Raw genomic sequence first — 20,881 nt, 5'->3', positions numbered from 1 at the left:
CTCTTCAAGGCAGAACAGACTCTTCAAGTAAGTACTGCACGTCCTGGTAGACATGCGTGTTTTAGCGGACTGCTGTGGCATGAGGCACTGCGGTCATGGCTGTAGAGAACTGTCCCAGCTCTGTCAACAGAACCACAGGTAAATTTGTTCTCTTTCCTGTGAGAAGTCCCTGAGTTGCAGACCTAATGGATCTTCCCCCCAAACACACCTCAGTGTCACTAGACCACTGAAAAAAGGAGCTGAGCCACATCAGTAGCCTGCAGGGAAGCCACCTTTCCGGGAGTCGGAGGCTGCAGCCCATCCTTCATCTGTTCTGAGAATGGCCTGCACCACAGCACCGCCGCTCACCCGTGCGGTATCGTGTTTTCTCTTCTTTAGTTGTTCTTCTATACCCTGGAATGCAGAGGTGAATGAGGACAACAGGAGAGAGAAACTGCACACGTGCTGTAGTCTGCAACCTGCGTCCTCCATGACTACCCAAGCATTCGGTGCCTGTATTAGGCAGGTCTAAAACTACGTCCTGTTCTTCCTCTGCCCTTTGCTTTCTGGGATGCCCTGCTTCTGAAGAGGTGGGATTGAGAAGATGTGGCATTTGTGGCACTCAGTGTGGGCCTACCAATATTATTCCTGCTTACAGAGCATTCTGCCTCAGATATCCATATACCAACAGCCAGAACTGACAGATCCTGTTGGGAATGGGGGGAACACAGGACTTGCAGAGAGCAGGGCACCCTTCCCAGTGCAGGCAGGTATCTCAGCTGTTACCTTAATAAGAAGCTTATTAAAGGAGGATCTTCTGCATAGTTTGATGAAGAAAACTGCCTTATGTACGAGTGTTTTCCCTTATACAAAGACATGGGATGAGATATGTACAAAGGCTGCATCTGTCTCGGGCCTCTGGGATGTGTACTTCCTCAGGGCGAATGAAGCTGCCAGCTCAGACGAGTGGTATGCAGAGCGAGACAGATCTTGCCATCAGCTCCCGGACTGACAGTGTTGCCCAGGGACCCTGACTGTGAAAATATTTTCAAGTTTGTTCTTGGGTCCCTCTGTGCACTCTCCCCTCACTAGCTCTGTGCCAGCGCTTCACGATTCATCAGGAGGTTGCACAATAGGTCAAAAGTTCCTGAGGGTCACTGGATTTAGACTGCTGGATGGTTTGGGCCCTGATGTGCTTTGCTATTTCGCAAGTCCTTTGAGCCAAACAACATTGCAAGAAGATACACACCCTCAGTTTCAGATGTAGGTCATGCTTGAATGTGCTAGGCCTTAAACCTACGTGACTGAGACTAAAGGTACGCTTTGAACCTCTCATTGCGACCCAGTGCTTGACCTGTGCCAGCTTTAATACTGCTCACTTGGGAACATTTGGCAAAGTTCATGATTTTCTAACAAGTACATGCCTTCCCAACACTAGGAACACAGCCCATACAAGGAGTTCACGCCACCCCAGACTCTAGGTAGACAAACCTCCTCAATTTGCTGCTCAAGCTCCGTGATATTGGGAAACAGCTGATCGTGAACTCTGGGCTCTTCCACTGCTTTCTTCACGTCATAACCAAACCAGATGGAATTGATGATCGTCTATGAAAAGCAAAAAGCCTTAACATTAGTTACTTGTCTTCAAAGAGGCCTGACTCTTGTAGCAACATAGGCAGAGATGTCTGAAGGATGTTCACCAGAGCACATAAAAGGTGTAATTTCTGGTTCCTGCTGCTTTCAGCAGTCCCTCTCTTGGCTAAGCGAAACACAGGTACATTGCAGCAAGTCAGCTTGTACATGTTCAGGAGGTTTCCCACAAGAAGAGACCAGAACTCACTAAGATTAACATAGTAGAAGGATCAGATCCTCAAGTTACTGTAGTTGGGTTTATGCTGCTGTGATTGAGCTAGTGCTAGCTTAGACACACAGCAGTCACCTCAGCAAACATACAGGTACCTTCCCGCTGCTGTGCAACCAGTTTCCTTAAACCTGGCTCATCTCTACGCGCTTAAATTGCAGGTTGGAGCTGCTGGCCAGTGAAAATAGCCTCAGGATCAAAGGCCTAGAAAGCTGCTTGTAGAGGTTTTTATGGAGATTTCTGCTCTACCTCAGCCAGAAAGCACAATCCAGCCCGGTGCTCTGAACTGCTGTGTGCGCTGGCACGGTAGACTGCTTCTCCTGCAGTCAGATGGCCTGACACCATGCCTGGCCCAAGTTCTTATTTAGCTTCTCTGTGTGACTTTCATCAGAAGTTTAGGATGTTGAATGAGAGTGACTCTAAACTATATAAAGAGACTAGTTCATGGAGATCCAGAGAAATGGAGTTAAAGCTAAACTGAAGTCACAAATCTTCCACGAGTGGTAAGAACAACTTGCCAAAGGAAAAGACCTGGAGTCAGTGAAGGAAGTAATTTAATACTGGCAGCAGTTGGCGTTGGAGGTCTGGCCCTCAGGTGGCCAGGCAGGAACCTCCCTTTCAGGCCCCTGGCCCGCAGCAGGGAGCCACAGCCATGGTCACATCACAGGTGGAGACTTGAGCCCCCTACCCCAACCACTCCCTCTCCCCCACCTTGTTTTGCCTCAGCCTTCTCCCCAGCTTGTCCATATCGTCACATACCAGTGCTGTTGCTGTGGTTATTTTTGTTCCTCCAGAAGCACCAACCACCATCCTGACCTTTTTTGTTTTATCCACCAAGATGGAGGGGCACATAGAGGACATCGGCTGTTTACCTGTTGGGGGGACAGATGCAACAGAGGCTCAACTTTTCACCTGCAGCTCGCAAACTGACAGCTCCAGCTCCGTGTCTCAATCCAGAGCCTCAATATCCACCTTCCTGACTCAGCTCATGTGTCTTGTTCATCCCACTGTCCCCTGTACCCACCTCCTCCTTGCTTCTGCAATGCAAAGCTTAACCCTGGTCCTTCATGCAGAGGCTGAAGGTGCCTTCCTCCACAGTCCAGTCCCAGCTGGGGCTGCCTGTGATGCAGCTGCCTCGAACACACCATGGGACTTCCCTTCCTGTCCTTTCACTTCCCTATCCCTCTCCAAAGCATGGGTACAGGAGGATATAAGAATCCCAGCCGGCTTTAGCAGCAGTGAGATGGGTCTGCAGGAAGCAGTGGTGGAGCAGGCAGGGTACTTGGGTTAGGTACATGAACTGGGTCTATCCAGAGCTGCCCTGCAGCCCCCAAGGCAGCACAGGGAGAAGGGCGGACAGTGTCATCTAACACTTTGCAGTCAGCTGCTGCTGCTGCCTCTCTCCCTCCCTCCCTCTTAAATCAGTTCAAAGAAATCTTTTGCAGCCCCAAGTAATTTCATTTGACACGTACTGAACTCCCTGGGAAAGGATTTCTGGTTGTCGGAAGGAGGCATGCATACACAAGAGTTTTTCTTTAGACAGCCTCTCCTCCTTCAGGGCGCACAAGGGGCAGCGGGATGTATGTTTTTGGCAGGGATGCCAGGTGACTTGCTTTCATCCCTGTCCTCTGCAGAAAGCCCCAGATCTGTGCTTGGTTGCAGACATGCTGCAGCCTGCCTTGCAGACACCACAGCGTTCGTGCAAGATATCGCCAAAAGACTGAGTCAGAAAGGTGGTTTACAGCTACCTGGTGCTATGAAATTTGCTGGAGAAGGAGGGATCCCAAATCCATTGATTATGTAAGGTGAGCTGAAGTCATCCATCTCATCATTAAATATGATTCCACTCACGTTGGATCGTACATCAGAGCCAAAGCTAGACAAAACAAGTTGGCGCAGACATGTCAAAACCAGAGCAAATCCAGGAAGAGCTTCAGGTGAATTACTGCAATGTGAAACCTGGGATTTGATTGGAGTAACTCTCCACTCCCTCCTGATGTAAAGGACATTCTGTCACCCCTTGGGGGAAGGAGGCAGTTTATACCATGAGTACACAGAGAAAGGCAGCCCAGAACCCTGCTGTACAGCTCCCTTGCAAGGATCCCAAGGGGAAAAACAGCACAGCAGCTAAGTACAACTAACTCCCCTTCCAGCTGGGCAGTGCTGCACTCCATGACTGGGGTTTTGCCTAAATGTGCCGAGCTGGAGACATTTTCTATGGACAAAAAGGACCTTCACCCCCCTGCTTCAGTCTGTACATTTGGAACACAGCTCCTCCTGGCAGCACTCGAAGCCAAACACTGCACTTCCAGGCCAGCTGTATTAGCTCAAATTCCTTCCAGAAGCCTGGGAAATCAGAGCCAGCAGCAATATCACTGATTATGAGGAGATCCAGATGCAGTGAATGTTTTCTTGGTGGGTGAACCCAATAGAGTCCTCTGACCCAACCACACAGGCCTCAGAGTTAAGAACTGACCTGCAAGCTCAGCAGGAGAAGTGCCCATCAACAGTGCCACCCATCACTACCCCACTAGAGAGACAACAGTTCAGTGATGCTTTATACCAACCACAGAACCACCACTAGGAAGATGGCAAAGGCCTACACAGAAGTAATGTCTGAGCTCATACTATTGGTTGATGGTGCTGGTGGCGGACACAGCACTGCCATCATCAGCCACAATGGAGAGGTGGGATGTACCGGCATTATCTCCAGTGTAATATACTGGCTCATAGTAGTCAACTGGATGGGAGGTGTTGTCTGTGATTTTCCTCCGCAGGCTATCCGCAAAGAATTCGGACGTCATGTTTCTGATGGCCTGTCAGAGAAATCCAATGCAGTTACTCAGCAGATTAAGAGACATGTAGTTATGAGGCTGATATCCAACACTTCAGACCACAGAAGAGTGGCAAATCCCAGCAGTGAGGCTATAGTTTTCCAGCAGGGGCTTTCCTCCTTCTTGAAAGACGGACATTGTACCAAAGAGCATTTTAAGCAGTCACAGATGCAGCTGTTACAATGCACCCCGCTGTGTAGGAAGTTAATCAGCATCCATTATTGCAGGTCTATGGAAAGCTGTCCTCAACACTGCTATAAGGTGTAGGCAAGCAGTGTTACACTTGCTTCAGAGATGAGAGGAGAGGGATCGGGTTGAGAGGACTAGGCCAAGGCAAGCTCTGATCATTGCTCTGTAAGTTGCAAATTTGTGTCCATCAAGCTGGTTGGGCTCAGATCCTGCCGCTTTTGGAGATTCACAGAAGTAATAGCACAAAGTGTGAAGCTGGGAAAAGCAGGGTTCCTGCCTCACCCCTTCCCATCTGTTGGTCCATTTACTATAGGCAGGACTGTGGATAGAGAGCCACAAGGATGCTGGGAATGTCATCTAGTGAATAAGGCTTCAAACACTATGAAAACAGGGAGGGTTAGCCCTAAGTATACTCAAACGCTCCTGGTGAATTGAGGATTTTGCTTTTTCTTACAGCAGGAAGGTTTCCTCCATTTATATCCCTCACAGCTTAGCCACGAGTCACATAGGACTTCACGTTTTGATTCAGAGATGTTTCAGTGCCTGTCAATAGCAGGTGGCACAGAGCATCCCTGACAAAGTTTAGTCACCCAAAAACTTTAAGTCATGCTCCAGTCAACCTTCATGTTGCAGAAAGAAAAGGCTTTTGCCAGGTACCTCTGTAATGTTGACAAATTTTGGATCTCCCAGTAAAGTCCTCTTGGCGTAGGCAAAGCGAAAGGCCTCCACAATACGGTGGTAAGTCAGACCTTTCTCCTCCATGGTTTTGATGCTGTCAGCAGAGAAATTATATCCTGGCAACAGAAGACAAATGATTGTGAACACAAAGGAAAGTACACGGCCAATGGGCTGCTAGTAAACCTGTGTCAAATGGTATAATCTTGAAGCTCAGTCTCTACAGAGATGCAGTCACTGGACTGTCCTAATCTCCTCATGGAGAACACAGGAGCTCTGGTAGTTTTGAGCACTGTGGGAGTCATCAGCAGGATTTGTACTTGCAGAGACATTTTGCAAAGAAGCTTCAAGTACGACTTTTTTTCCACCCCAGGGAAGTGTCCCATCAGGAGCATAATTTTCCTCTCACACCTGTATTTCAAGCAGGAAGGCAACATCCCTGAGTTTACAGCAGAAGAGCAATGTTTCAGCTTCTCTGATCCCTCTGGGGGCCTCAGAATTCTCACCTGCTAGAGGGCTGCCGAGGGAGGCCCAGCTCCCAAAACAAAAATGGTGTTGTCTTTGGAGCTCTCCCAGCCCCTGCTGCCTGTAAGACACTGCTCAGTGGCACTCTCACCTTTCAGAATGTTGAAAATGAGGGCTAGCACTGGGCCGCTTAGGGGAGCACTAGGCGTGTAGAGGGTAAACTCCCCAAGTGTGATCTGTATGGGGTCTTCGATCACTGTTGCGTTGTAGTCCCGCAGGTCATCCAGTGTGACAATGCCCCCTGGAAAAGAGAAGGAAACGATAGATGTGGGTTTATGTGATCTCTGGCAGGAAGAGGAGGTAATACTCCATCACCATCACAGCACCGCAGGCATCACAGCAAGGACAGGAGAGAACACAGACAAATCAAAAAAGTTGCAAGGTTAAGAGAGCAAAGATGGGTGCACAGGAGATGAATTTATTCCTCGATAGATCCAGCTGAGGCTCAGATAGCCTAAGCTTGAAGTTGGGCTGATTTACAACAGCCAAAAATCTGGTGATCCATCTTTTTTTCTTTACAAAGGACACCAGCAATGTCAGGTAAGAGTCCTGTTTACAGGAGGAGGATGCAGCTTTTGGGTGCAGATGTTTTGAGCTATACCACAAGCAGAATAATTTGTATGTTCCATTGCCTTTCTTATGAGAAGGGGGAAGACAGTAATTAACCACCACAAATAAAGCCAGTAAATGACTATGTCATATGAGGTTGAGTGAAGAGAGCCAATGCTAACTAGCAAGGATAGGATAGTACCACCATCTAGTGGTGTAGAGAGATTAAACAAGCTCAGAGTTTACAGGACACGTGTGTAATGCTTTAGATAGGAACTTGTTGGATTCAGGCTCTGTAAACAGCGTGTATCTACTAAGCTATACCCAGAAACGCATAGGCTTGCTAGACTATATGGTACAGAAATGCACAATATACACTATCCATTTCTGACTGGGTTTCAAATGCATCCATTAAAGCTCTAATGGCTTCTCCTGGGTGTCCTGTTGCCACAGATCTCAGAGGCAGCATCTCAGGCAGCAGGCTTGACCCGCTTCCAAGGCTTCTGCAGGTCACCAGCTCCTCCCTGGATGCTGAGCCGCAGCAGTCAGGTCACTCATGCTGTTTTGGACAGAGGTCCTGTTTCTCACCTACACTGCGGATGTCATCGATGATCTGTTTTGCCAGGCTTCCTGTGTAAAAGGCATCTGCTCCTTCACTGGCTATAGTCTCGTATGTGTTGGCTAGTTTAGGCATCTTGATGATATCGCCCTCATGCAGAATTTTCCCTCCTCTGCAGAACACTTCGCTAACAGAGAAAGGAGATTGAGATCAGATCTGAGAGACAAGTTCAAAACTACGTGTACGTGTACCTGTACCAGCTGACACAGTATTTGAGTGTTCATGCTAGAGGCTTCTTGGAGAGAACAGAAACTGCCTGAGCCATGCCCCGGGGTCCTGATATCTTGCACTGGGACGTAAAAGTGAACAGTGGTTTCTGACCTGGGATTCCACATTGCTCAGATTTTGCTCAGTGAAGTCTGCATGAGGGAATACTGATTTTTTTCACCAAGGCAGGCCACCCTCCCTACCTGCCCAGGGGGCCAACAACTGCCTCAAGATGCCCAGGAGGGGCCATAGTCCTTGAACTCGAGCAGCTCAGTTCAGAGCACGGACCACGAAGCTATGAGGCTCAAAGCTTCCAGTGAGTCCAGCAGAATTCATTTCGATCCCTGTTTGTCAGAGCACTTTGAGGTAGACAGTTTCCTCTCTAGCTCCCTTATCATGGCTCATGAATGTACTGCTGTGGAACTGCCAAACGGAAGTACAGGAGATAGGCCCAGGCTGTACATCCCAATTGGATTGGAAACCAACCTGCAGCTGGCAGAGATTTTAAGGAAAAGAGAGGATTAAGCATGATCTCCAGTAGGGCTGGACATAGACACTAAGGGTTTGACTGTAAGAAGAAGTGGAGGAGCATTTAAAACATTTCATGTTCATAGTCATTGCCAAAAGTGGATGGTCAGAGTCATTGCTTGAGGAAGGCTGACCGCAGAGTCAGAGATGACCCAAATTCCCACTGCCTGACAGCAGTTGAGATGTTCAAGGAGACACTGCAATTGCCCCAAATGCAGGTGAGATTAGCTCGGTGCACTTACAGCATGAGGAAAAGCTGGGGATTCAGAAAATACATTGCCATCTGACAGATTTATTCCAGCATGTACTCTAATTCCACCTTTGCTCAGACAAATGGACTTTAAGAGCAGAGTTTATCTGCCTTTAAAGGTCAGGACTGAACATTCCTAAAATGGCCACATGATTTAGCACCTTCAGGTAGCTGGAATAACATCAGCAGGTACAGTGAGTACAGTCGCCGGAGGGGAGGCACACTCCTTGCAGACACTACATTACACAAACACAGAGACTTTTCAGCTAGGATGCAGTTACCCCAAATTTCTCTGCACAGAACAGCAACTGCTCTACCTACATCACTGCGACTGCTCTACCTACCACAGCGAGGGATTGCTTTCAATTGACTCCTCTTTTGATTTGATGGCTGCTGCAAGGCCTTTCCCAATAGGGAATCCTTCTCTTGCCAACTTGATGCTGGGCAGAAACAGGTCTTTCCATGCCAGTTTGCCATGACGTTTGTGAGCCAGTTCATACCCACGGATTTCTCCTGGAACAGCAATGGACAGTCCTCCTGGAGCAGATAAGGAATGTATTAGTCTTCTATAGCAAGAAAAGAATGCAATTAATGGAGTAGGAGGTAGAACAGGCTTCTCTGTCAGCCCTGTTTTTAGGCAGGGATTACTTACACCATGACCAGCTCAGCCTATGCATACGATGCTAAGAGAATTATTCTGCCTGACATTCATGCCTACATATTCTGGACTGTTGAAACGCTTTTATCCTCTTGCTGGTAACTCAAGGTTTTGGGTCGTTTCCCCTCAGTAGGCTCCGTACCAAAGAAAAGCTGCTCAGAACACAGAAGCTATCATAGCTGCCTGCAGTTCCAGTCCTTCAGAGGAGAACACACTACAGTAAGACGACACAGACTGTGTACGTACTTAAGCCAGACACTTTGCTACTGCATTGTAACTACAATTGCAAAAGATTGATTACTACACTGCACAGTGATCCAGCAGTTTGCTTCAATCCTGGTTTTATTGGCATCTCCAAGAAGTCCAACATACTTCTCAAACCCCTTCAAGGTGCTGTTCCTCCTTGGTTATAGGAGTGACCACGAAGAGGACTAGTTAGTATTTCTTTCTATTTTTAATTAGAAATGACTTCCCTGAAAGGAAATTACTTCTTCTTCTCTGGAGCCCCTGAACCATTAGTTGGAGCCACCACAGGTATTTAGGAAGGACACTTGAATTGACAAGAACTAAGCTGGTCCACAAAGATTCGTGCAAAGAGGTGGAAAGGAAAGATGGCAGATATGGAACAGGTCATACTCAGTGCTTTGGGTTTACCTGCGTTTTCATGAAATGAAAAGCAGAAAGTGCTGAGGTGACTGACTAATTTGAAGGACACTGTTTTTAGCTTTCTTGTCAGGACAGAGTTTGCAGATTGTGTAAAGCAGAGGACATTTCCAGGTGAGAAATCCTGTAGATATGCAAGAACTAACCATAAGAAATGTTCTTAATTTAGACATGTCACTAGCAGCTAATGTTGGAGCTATGTGGTCCCCCCAAAGCAGTGAAACAGCCTTTGCCATACCTTTCAGAGAGAGCTGTGTGTTGTTCCCAAACATGTCCTCCGATGCTTTTTTTGGAGCCACCTCTCTTGCATTAATGATTTCCACTTTTCCTTTAATGACAGAGCAAGGAAGATGATGTTTAGCTCTGGACTCAACACACAGGCCTGGTCTCTGCTGAAGAAGTCTCATCAATGTGAGCCAGTTTCTTGGCAATTATTTTGAGGACAGCATGTTCCCCCAGAGGCTGTGAGAGTCAGTCTTTTACCTTCACTCAGGTAGGATAAGTTACCTACTTTAGATAAAGGTTCTCAAACTGTTCCAGGTGTGTATGGCCTGTCCCTTACCTGTGCTGCTGTAGATGGTAAAGAAGAGGCCCCCTCCAATGCCCATGCTGTGAGCATTCATGAGTCCTACACAAAGCAGAGCTGCAATTGCAGCATCCACTGCTGATCCACCTTGCTGAAGGATGTCCCTGTGCAGCAGAAGAGAAGGCATCGTATGGTGACATGTTACAGTGTCTCAGCTACCTGTGAGCAGTGGATTCACCTCATCAGAGCAGTTATGACAGATTCTCTAATGCACACTTGTCCACACCCAGTCTGTAAGTTCCTCAGGAATATGAAGTTTTGAGCTTCTGTAACCTTAGAGAACAGATCCTAATGGTCTAGGTACAGACCAGATCAGCTCCCATTAGAGACACATCCAAATGAGCTTGAAAACACAGAGATGTGTCAAAGTACGTGTGGGGACAGGCATCCCAGATACATTCATTACACATGAGAAATGATAACTCTCTGAGGAGCCTGAAATCTCAGCACTTGCATCTAGAACTGGGGGACAGCTTGATAAATGTTTTTTAAAAGGAGCTTGAAAAGCATCTCTCATTCCCATTGTTCATGCATCTGTGGAATCTTTGCCTGCTATGCTGTCTTTGAGCAACTGCAGTAACATCGGTCAGGCGTGGTAAAAGCCCAGGTTTTATTATGGCCTCCTCTTTCTACAGGGAGATTAGAGATTATCTGTGCTGGGCAACTGCTGGGCTTGCACCTGGACATAGGGAAATGACAGTTTTGTCATGCACAAGAGCTGTCAGAGCTAGTGAGAATCGCAGCACAATTAGCAGGTACCTTCCAATTATTGAGCACTGCCCCGCATCTGTAGCCACAGCCGCCCTTTTGTAAGTGTGTGTGTCCCCAGAGTCAGAGCGCAGCCCGAAGAAGAGTCCCAGGAACAAGATGAGCCCCAGCAGGGCTGCAGTCAGGACTCCGGCCACCACACAGCGCTTCTTCATCTTCCTGTGGGAAGAGACAGGATCGTCAGCCTTGCTGCTTCTGGGGCACATGGGGGCTAGGGAGCAGATGACCAGGCACAAGAGCAGTCTTTTCATCTACCTTCTTACAAATCCAGTGTTTCCCCCTTACTCCCTGGCAGCCAACAGCTCTGCACATGGAAGGGAGGTTTGGGAAGGAGTGGACAGGGAAGGTGTAAGCTCAGTTCTGGCCTTGACAGTTACATCAGGGTGATGTCCTGTTTTGAAGTGAAGCAGAGAATCAAGAGGGGAGGAGATGTTCGGTATGTCCTGCTACTGTTACATTTCAATGGCGATAGGACAATTGATTGCTCCTTGTGACTTTACGCTCTGAGGATTTTAGATGCTCAGCAAGCATTTAAGTCACTGCTCTGCTTATGAGGACAGGGGCCCAGTGTGAGATTGGATTTGATCTAGTTCCCAAATCAAGTCAGCAATACCAATCAGAGATTTTTTTACCAAATTCCCACCTTCCGCACATGCTGGCAGGCCCTTTGCCTCCTTTGTATTGTGATAGTCAAGGACTGCCTCCTGCCCACATCCTGGAGGCAGGCTGGCTTTGCCAGGTGAGCAGCCGTCTGTGTTAACCTCTTCCTCCCTACTTTATAGCCACATGGTGAGGCTGTATATATGATTTCTTCCCATCTTTCCAGCTCTGGATTTTTAGCAGGTTTCCATGAGTTCTGAGCTGTGGGCACTGAACAGCTTCCTCCTCCCTTGAACCTCTCATAGAGAGAGGGTCTCCCAAATATTTCCTCACTCAGATTCGTATCAAGTCCTTTTCTATGAGCGTTGCTGGTACTATTTCTCTATGCCCCTGCCACCTCTGTGCAGAATAACTGTTCTAACAACTCCAAAGCTTTTACCAGCTTCCCCTTTATCCACTGCTGCCATCCTATTTGCAGAGTGATCTGCTTCAGTGAGCAGCCCAGGGACTCCTGGAAGCCCTTTGGTAACAACTTTGAAGTGTTACAGTACCAGCAATGAAAAGGCTCCAAACCAGCAACTATCACTTGGGTAAGAACCTGTCTTATAGCAGGTAGGTAACTTCATACACCCAAAACCCCAGCAGATTTATAGGTGAGAAGGGAAATCCAAGAAGAAGAACATAATTAGTGCTAGTTATGATTCACATAATCTTCAGAGGAAAATTTAAAAAAACCAGAATCAACTTAATATAATCTGCTTTTAAATACCATGTCTGTGAAGGAATCTCTGTCCAGAAGGTTGTCAATGACCACTGCAAAACACATCTGAGTCATCAGCAAGCAACCTTGGCCAAAGCTATTTGGCACACCGCAGCGCGAGCGCAGCATCCCCTCCTGTTCAGAGCCCTTGGCCAGAGCACTTTTCCAATGAGCCTGCCACTTCTAGAGGGCGATGACCGCTGCTCGTGTCTCCATGTTTCCCAGTCCTGCACACAGCTGCCCCTGGGGTTCACAGGGTTATAGTTCATCTGTGAGTGAGCACAGGACACCAAGGAGCTCTCCAGCAAGCAGATTCCAGACACACACCAGGATGAGTCAAGAGCTATCAAGGGGATGGAGAGTCACTGCCACCTTGTTGGGACTGACAGTTCATGGAATACAGCTTGAACAGCTACTCTTTGACCCATTTCCTTTCCCATTACAGGATTGTTCCAGCAAAAAAGACCCAAATTAATCACATTGCCTTCAGGGACCGACTTCCCCCTGTGTCGTGCAGCTTTGGCCACCGTACTTGCGTGACAGCCAAGATGCCCTTTACCTTGCTGAAGCATCTGCCACCCTTAGAGACAAGGCAATCCATGGCATTGTGGGTGAAGAGCGGATCCACCAACCCCACCCTCTGTGGATGTTCCACAGCCCAAAGTAGAGCAAACTCCAGCAGTCAGAGCAGCACTTGGTGCCTTGCAGCAGCAGCACATGCAGGATTAGGGAGCAGTGAGTGTGCCAACACTGAGCTAACTAGAGGAAATAGGCCAGGCCAGCCAAACCAAAACTTTTCTCAGAGAGGAGATTAGCCAGCACTGCTCCCTCAACCTCACCCCCACTCCTGGTACTTAAACTAGGAGATATACATTTTCTATCCAAGCCCTGTATCTTTGAGTCTCAGTCTGAGCACTAAAGATGTCCATCTCCAAGTAAAGCAGCTCAAACCAGGGTGTTGATCTACTGTATGTGCTGTTCTGTAAACAAATGTCAACCGAGGGCAGTAAAAGGTAAATGGATGAAACTTCTTTCCAGGTTCTAGAACTTGATTTACACTCAACTACTTTTAAAAGAGACCAGTGGCTTGTTTGCAGAGCAACGACTGTGCAGGGAAACAGAGAAGCCATTATGTCCTCAACAATAGCTCACACACAGCCTCAGAGTTTAAAGACAGTTTTGTTTGTTGGCAGAGAGAGTTCAGCTTCAGCACTGGCAGTCTCCTCCAGGCTTCACAAGAAATGCCATGGGATCTTTTATCTGCGCCCCAGCTAGGCAGAAGGTACTTTGTTTCATCTGAAGGCTGCTCTATGCTGGGCTGTCCTGCAAGCCTGGGGTGACTCAAGTCCCGTAGCTGGTGTATTAACCCGTGGTCTCCTGGCTGGGGCTGTGCAGTTCTCCTCCACAACTGCTTGCCTCGCTGCCAAGCTCCTGTAAAGATTTACTGCTTTGTCACGCAAGTTATTCTTAGAGCAGGAGAGAAGAAGGGGAAACCTCAGATAGTACCTCTGCTCCTGTCTTTCACCTCCTCTCTGGATTTGGATGACACTCGTGAGCATCTCCTAGACCCATAAGAGCTCCACGCTGAGTGCCCACCTGCCCAGTGAGTGCCCAGACCTTGAAAAGGGCCCTCCAGCCCACTTGACATGCCTCAGGCTCAGCTCCCGGCCCTCCGCCAGCCCCCGGGGCAAGGATAAGACGTGCAGCACTGGGGGCAGGAGCAAGCACACAGACTGTTGTGAAGAAGAGACACTGATTGCTGGGCACTGCCCCGGCACTGCGTTCTGGTACCATGTTGCCCTCTGAGCTGGGCCTCTGGGCCACAAGTGGGGACAGAAAAAGTGAATGCTCTTAACAAAAGTGCATCTGCGCAATCTGTCAGGTTGATCCTGCTAAGGAAGAAGCAGATGCATGAGCTAAATGTCTGCAGCTTTCTCTCCTTCAACAGTGTGGAGAGCAAACTCAGCTGAGGATAATCCTCTCCACCTTATGCCAGCTCAACTCCCATAAGCTCCTTAACCTATTTCAGGCCTGACCCTAGAAGGAAGCATTCCTTGCGCAGTTCTAACTGTGGCACAACAGAGCGCTGAACATGCATTTTGTTTGCCATACAGCAACTGGGAGCCTGCAGGTATCCATTCTCTAACCCACTTCTCCATACTTGGCCTGTGCCCTGGGTAGGTGCATTGCAGGAACAGCTGAGTTTTTGCACCAACGGTCTTTTCGAGCCTCGGCTCTGAAGCCAAGTCCCCACTGATTTATTGTTGGGAGTGGAGCAGCAGCTGGGGGGCCACCACCAGAGCTGGCTCCCCAACTATTGTCTGCTGAGGCTGGCTTTAACCACCACATCTCTGCCAAATCCAGCTGTTTGGAAGACTGGCTAGTGCTTCAGTCACACAGCGCTGCTTGGCAGCAGCAAATGGGCCTCCAGAAGGGAGGGTCTATAAAAGCATTAAAAGAAATATGATTATTTCTCACTGTTATAAAGGTCCAACAGCCAGTCCTAGCCATGGAATTTAAGACGTAGCCTGATAGTCTGTCTTAGTTTATATTAGGAGAGGAGGAAGACCAGCAAGTAGCAAAGTTATGCTTGTACGAGCAATCCCATTGAGCTGTATTCAGATATGTCACAACATTCACAACCTTATTTAAACATGACATCGGTTTTGAATTAAAAGAATCCCAGTGCAACAAGCTAGTTAGTGTCAGGCAGGGGATACAGGGTCTGAAATCTCTGCCAAGAAAGTTGGGGCACGCTATAGAGATGAGGAACCTGCCATGATCAGGGAAAGCACCAGGAGAACTGAAACAGAGGGAAGAGGGCCAGAAAGCAGGGGAGAGAGAACAGTGCGTCACCAGAGGATGACAAAGGAGTCCAGGTATGGTCAGGCACTACCTCATTCTTCAAGGAAGTAGTCAGGGAAGGATCCACTGACAACACCTAAAACTTTAACCACAAATTTTAACCCAACAGGCTTCTGCTTTAAACCCATCTTGCAACAGCTGCATACATCAGCACCCACTCCTAAGAGTTTCTTGTACTCCCACCCCCAGCCCAGGAGCCAGCACTTGGCCATTAGCTTTGAGACATCCGTCCTTACTTTCCCAGGCAGCACACGTTATGCAAGGATAGATTGGACATCTCAAATCTTGTCACAGGACGTAGGCTATGCTCTTCTGGTAAAACCCAAAGTATAATCTGTATCAATAGCATTGCCATATTTAAATAATTAATAACAAACAGTTGAAATAATGTTTTTACACTCTGCTGTTGTGTAGAGTGAACTGTCAGTGACTTTTGAGTGAGAACATATGTAAAACAAACAGCTGCAAGATTGCCACAGGGCCCCCAGGAGTATAAGCCAACAGGGGCCTTGAAAGAGCCAAACCAGGGGGCTAGCAGAGGCCCAAGGGCTTCTCACACAAATGTCCCGTTACTGATCCAGCACTGTAACAACCTAATGAAGGTGTCTACAACTGATCACGCAGGCGGAGCCATGTCTAAAGACAGCTACTTGTGCTGACACGATCCTTTAGGATCAGGTATGCAGGACTGATCACTGACATCCTGTCTTGCTACAGGTGCAGGCACTGTTTGACAGGACAGGCTACTTATTCCCAAGGGCTGTTCCCAGCACCCTGCCAGTGGCCAGGCCATCTTCAGAGGTGAAGGAGTTATATCCATCCTTGTGCTGATGGGGTGGTCCGTGTGAACCACTAAGCTGGTGCTGGTTCCCCACACCATTATTACCTTGCTTTCCTCCTCACTAGGAGCTCACTGAGAGGTGGTATAATGAAAAAAAGCAAATTATTTCTTCATCTGTGGGAAGCCCTTGCACTAGGAGCCTGTGTGCACACCCAGTTAGCCAAAAGACAGTTTGAATTCTCAGGAATTATATATTATTATATAATATTGTATTATTATATATAAATAACTGCACTAACCGTGCATTCCCTCAGTTGTCAGTGAGGACAACAGCCAGCAGCTTCTGTTTTCATCTGCAAGAATATCCAGGGTCATCGGCCTCCGAGCAGCTAATTAGCTGGGTTTTCTGATCCAAGACAGCTTGTGCTGAAGAAAATTGGGACAAAACTAATACAGAAAGTACACTGGGACTGTCCATGGCTTTTTCTGGTGAGCTCAGCTGTTCCTTCCATTTCCGAAGTGAGAAAAGTTTGCAAGATTTGTTTGCTGTTCCGAGTTATCCATTTTGCACTCTACTTATATATCTGTTTTCTAGCAGTTCTGTAAGATTTAGCATGACTCTGGCTAACTAAGTAGGGCCTTTTCCCCTTTCCCACTAAAAATAGTTGTTGTGCCTCCTAGGGTATGTCATGACTTCTCACATGCCAAATCCAAAGCTTGGGTTGCCCGTTCCCCATCAACAACTCCTCCATTACACAATCTGCAGTTCCTACGTTCTGGCAGGCTAATATGTGCCAGAATTACCCAAAGGCCAGGGGATAAACACCTTACACAACAAGGATTGTGTAAAAATTACGGACATAGTTGTAACATCAGACCTGCTCCCTGCCTACCAGGTTAGAACTCTCCAATTGCAGTGGGATCTTCACTTCTCACCACAAACAGTCCCAGAGCAGCGGTGGGTGAGCTGGTGCAGGCTGTACAAACCTTTACTCTTGGACTAAACTGGAATGGCTCAGATGCAGTATTTCTACCCACTAACAGGTTAGTGTTAGCCCAAATGGCAGAAAACTTTGTAACTTTGTTAGCGATACGATCATGCCTGCTCTTCTATGGCTCTTTTAGGAGACAAGCTTCCTGAGCCCTCTCCTTTTGTGAACAGTCCCAAAAGAAAAGGATTTATTTCCCTGGGCCTTCTGTCTTATACTCACACACAAAGGTCTGGTCCCATATAAGCCTCCCCACGCAGCCTTACCCTGCAGTTATAGCAATAAGACATGAATTTAAGCCATTTGAGATTCTGATCTACAAGTTTATGAGCTAAGTATTTTTTCCTCTCAGGCCTTTTACTATGACTTATTGTAGCAGTCACCAGGATGCCTCTGATCAGGACTCTGGTTCTGCTACCAACCATGCAGGCAGACAGAATCTCCTATCAGGTACTGATCTTCACGGTGACTAGCAGGCATTTTTTCCCTCACTATTTCTACATTGTCCACACAATGCGTTCTAGATGCTTTAAGCAAGTTATTAACAACCACCTCTTGTGCCTAAGGAAATCATTCCCAACTCAAGTCTTACACAGATTTCTGTAGAAAACTGACTCAAATATTCAAGTGTCTAGAATTCAAAATAAGCAGATATTTTAAGTCTAGTCAATTCTAGGCCACACAATGAGACAGGAGATATGTTCTGGTAGTAAGCTGGAACCTGAAACTATGAAGTTCTTGTACTTAACCATTGCAAGACGTTTAAGTTATGTCTTATACAGTGTTCATCTCCACCAGTGATAAGGGAAGTAAAGCAGAGTTCAGCCAAGCCTGAAGAAGCCCAAAGAGGCTTCCAAATTCAGATCTAGGCATTGGTCTTGCCTGGAGCAGGGTGTCAGAGCCGTGCCTGGAGTGACGCAGTGACTCTGTTCAAGTTGGTTAAAAGCCCTCCTCATAGCTAGCACCTCCATGTCGGCTCCTGTCCAGCTGGCCTGTGCCCTGTATGACTTGCTGCCTCCCTCCCCTCAGAGGCAGGTTAAAAGCCTTTTGCACCTCTCTGTTAAGCCTGGCATTGAGGGCTCATGTGCATACAGATCAATTTTAAGGAGAAAGGCCTCAGCACAGATCAGTGGTCCCTACTTACTGATGTGATGTCAAGCCAGAGATAATCGACACTCAACAGAACTGAGCAAAAAGTCCCTGAATAAAGCAGGCTGTTCCAGCTGGCTTTCAGGTATGCTGTTCACAAAGACAGCTATTGTAATCAAGATTTGCAACTCCTCCACAGGCATTAGGTTTTCTGAAGCCTCATGGCTTGTAGTATGCTGTCCAATGTAAACTCCAAGTTCACTGAGAGACAATAATTTCCTCTTGAAGAAACTTTTTTCCCCCCAGAACACTTCCATGTTTTCCTGCAGAAGTTCTAAAATAAAAAATGTTGGATTTGATGCTAAGACACTTCACCATAAACTATGAAGTGAAAAAAGGCAGAAAGGTGGAATAAATGCAGAATACCCCATTTCACATAACTTTCACAGTGTTTTCTAGTTGAGGATCTCCCACAAATCCAGAACTGGCAAACTCAAAAAAATGCAAGTTATTAAAATAAAGTCTTACAAACTCATTCGGAACACCACTGTTATATTCACTCGCCATTTAAAATCAAAATGCTACATTAAAATAGTTCTATTCACCCAACTGTTGCAAAAGATATTTTCAGATGCTCTTCTGCCATTAAACTAGAAGTTGTTTATTAGACCTGAGGTTATTCAGACTGGTTGGTCAGATCCTATAATTCTCTTTTGGCAAGTTTTCATCTGATATATTAAAAGAGTCACAGTGTCCCGTATTCTGTTGAATAAGTAATCCCACGCAGCACTTCCAGACCTAGGGGAATGGCTTAATGAAAGTAACTTCTAATTCCCCCTTACCTTTCGAGAGTATTTGAAGTCCGTCCTGTCTTTTTTAGCACAGATCTTTATGCACTGATATCCTTTCTCAAGCAGTGAACCCCTTTCTGGGGACAATACAACCTTGTAGCAGTAACTACCTAACCCTTAAAAGCTCTCTGAAGCATAACAATACTATTTGATATTTGTACTCCTCTGCACACAGAGATTAACCCATTGAAACTCATTATGTTTGAATTCACAGTACTAAAAGAATGCGTAAGTAATCATTGACTAGGTGAAGAGTCAAGAACCCACACCTTTTAAAATGCATATTTTAGTATCCACAAAGGTTGTGTATCACCAGCAAAATCATTCTGTGTTCTTGGATTGGGTTACTACATGGTGGCAACATGAGTTTTCCCATACGTCATTGCTAGCTCTTAAATTCTGATTAAATAGCTGAGCAAATATGTGTCATCTTAAGGAGAAGTGCTCTTACACCCCTCTTGCCTAACCAACTGGCACACTTGTGGTTCAAAAAAAGAGACTGGATTTTAAGGGTGTCTGTACCTTGCAGATTAAACCCAGATAAATGTGATTACACTTGGTGAGAATAACCTCTCTGCCACGTGTGAGCGACTGTCTGCAATGCAAGGGCACCTGATCAGCTCACATATCTGTTCTTCAGCAATCATGGCTACACACTACCTTAAATTGTCATTGGGTTTAGTTCCAATTAATACTCCGGCTGCAATGAGAAGATGTACTGCCAGTTCTGCCACCCCTGCTCCCATAGCAGCACCCTCTGGCAGGAAGGATGGCAGAGCAGGAAGGTAGGGATGAAGAAACCTGCCCTTCATCACTAAACCTCACTGAGGCTTTTAAGCAGCAATTCTACATGTCTGCTTGTGCCAAGTCTAGAAGCACAGTTGCAGCTCAAAGGTTGCAGTTCACCAGCCATCGAACCATGTAGCGTAAACCCCAGTAGCAACTCAGACTCAAGGTAATGAGCTGCACGAGCTGTCTTTGGACTCTAAGGACTCAAGCTACTAAAGCCTATGCTACTGCTGCTGTCCATGGCTTGCTAAAAACCTCAGACCCAGCTTTGAACACAGGAGCTGAGCGCCTATCCAGAATGCAGCACGGGCAAATCACAGCTTGCCTGAAACTTGGGCACAGCAAGGATTCAAGCCCACATGTCCTAAGCCTGATTTTTAGCCAGAAGGCTGTCCTGCAAATGCAGGATGAAGCAAAGTCTGCCTGGATGCCAGTCAGCACTGCTAGATGCTATCATTTGACCTACCAGGATCAGTCAAGTGGTTAATGTCTCAATTCCAAACCTGTCAAGTCTCTCTGCCCCACTCCAACCTTTGATACACTGGATCTTCACTTACTTCAGAAGGATGGTAGCTACTACAACGACTCATTAACAAAGTTTGGCCTAGCCCCAAGAGTAAAAGTTTTTGAGAACACGAGCCATATTTCCTCAGCTTAAAAATGCATCTTTCTTTTCTGTAACAGCAACAAGATCGAGTTATGTTTAACATTTACATTTGGTAAAATGAGTATTATAAAACATGAGCATTCCAACCTTGAGAATATTTGGAAGGGATTTAGCACGTGCCCATCTTCCAAACAGGACGAGACATTGCATCAAGGGGACAGGTCCCTTCAGTTTTATTGCTATTGTCCAAGAGATCTTGAGCAAAAATGGAAGCTTTCTAGAAGGTAGGTACAGGCATAGAAGATATTCTGCAGGTTCAGAAGATTTGATGTATCTGCCGTTTCTACTGGCCAGTCTGAAGCACACATTCCGAGCCAAGGCCATACTCCGTTTGTAACAAACACCGCTCTCGCTATATCTAACCTATTGCTGTGAGACCCACAATGCTCCACAGAAAAGATTGTGACAGGACCTGTTCCAAAACAACTACCCTCTGAAAAAGCAGAGAGTGTGGAAAGGTATCTGCTCTCTGCCGCAAACAAACTGAACTGCAGTTTCAGTCTGTCACACCTTTAATGTTATATGATGAATATTTTATAGGGGAATTTAAGATGCAGTCTACTGAACTGAACCTTTTTCTTAATTTACTAACCCCATAG

The 20,881-nt window shown here is 46.8% G+C and overlaps 1 protein-coding gene across 1 annotated transcript; it reads right to left on the bottom strand.

The window, feature by feature from the left end:
• Positions 1–249: 249 nt before the first annotated feature.
• Positions 250–11,061, bottom strand: GGT1 (gamma-glutamyltransferase 1). Its single transcript, XM_009958983.2, has 12 exons — positions 10,883–11,061; positions 10,100–10,227; positions 9,776–9,865; positions 8,561–8,753; positions 7,201–7,358; positions 6,155–6,304; positions 5,521–5,657; positions 4,469–4,656; positions 3,589–3,716; positions 2,600–2,712; positions 1,471–1,584; positions 250–393 (listed from the first exon to the last, which is right to left on the bottom strand). Exons 1-12 carry the CDS (start codon positions 11,044–11,046, stop codon positions 250–252), a joined length of 1,707 nt encoding a protein of 568 aa, XP_009957285.2. The 5' UTR covers positions 11,047–11,061.
• Between the last annotated feature and the right edge of the window lie 9,820 nt (positions 11,062–20,881).

This window comes from Leptosomus discolor, chromosome 16 (assembly GCF_034619465.1).
Source record: "Leptosomus discolor isolate bLepDis1 chromosome 16, bLepDis1.hap2, whole genome shotgun sequence".
Taxonomy (NCBI): Eukaryota; Metazoa; Chordata; class Aves; order Leptosomiformes; family Leptosomidae; genus Leptosomus; species Leptosomus discolor.
Note: the sequence above shows the minus strand (reverse complement) of the source record. Positions and strands in the feature narration are given on the sequence as shown.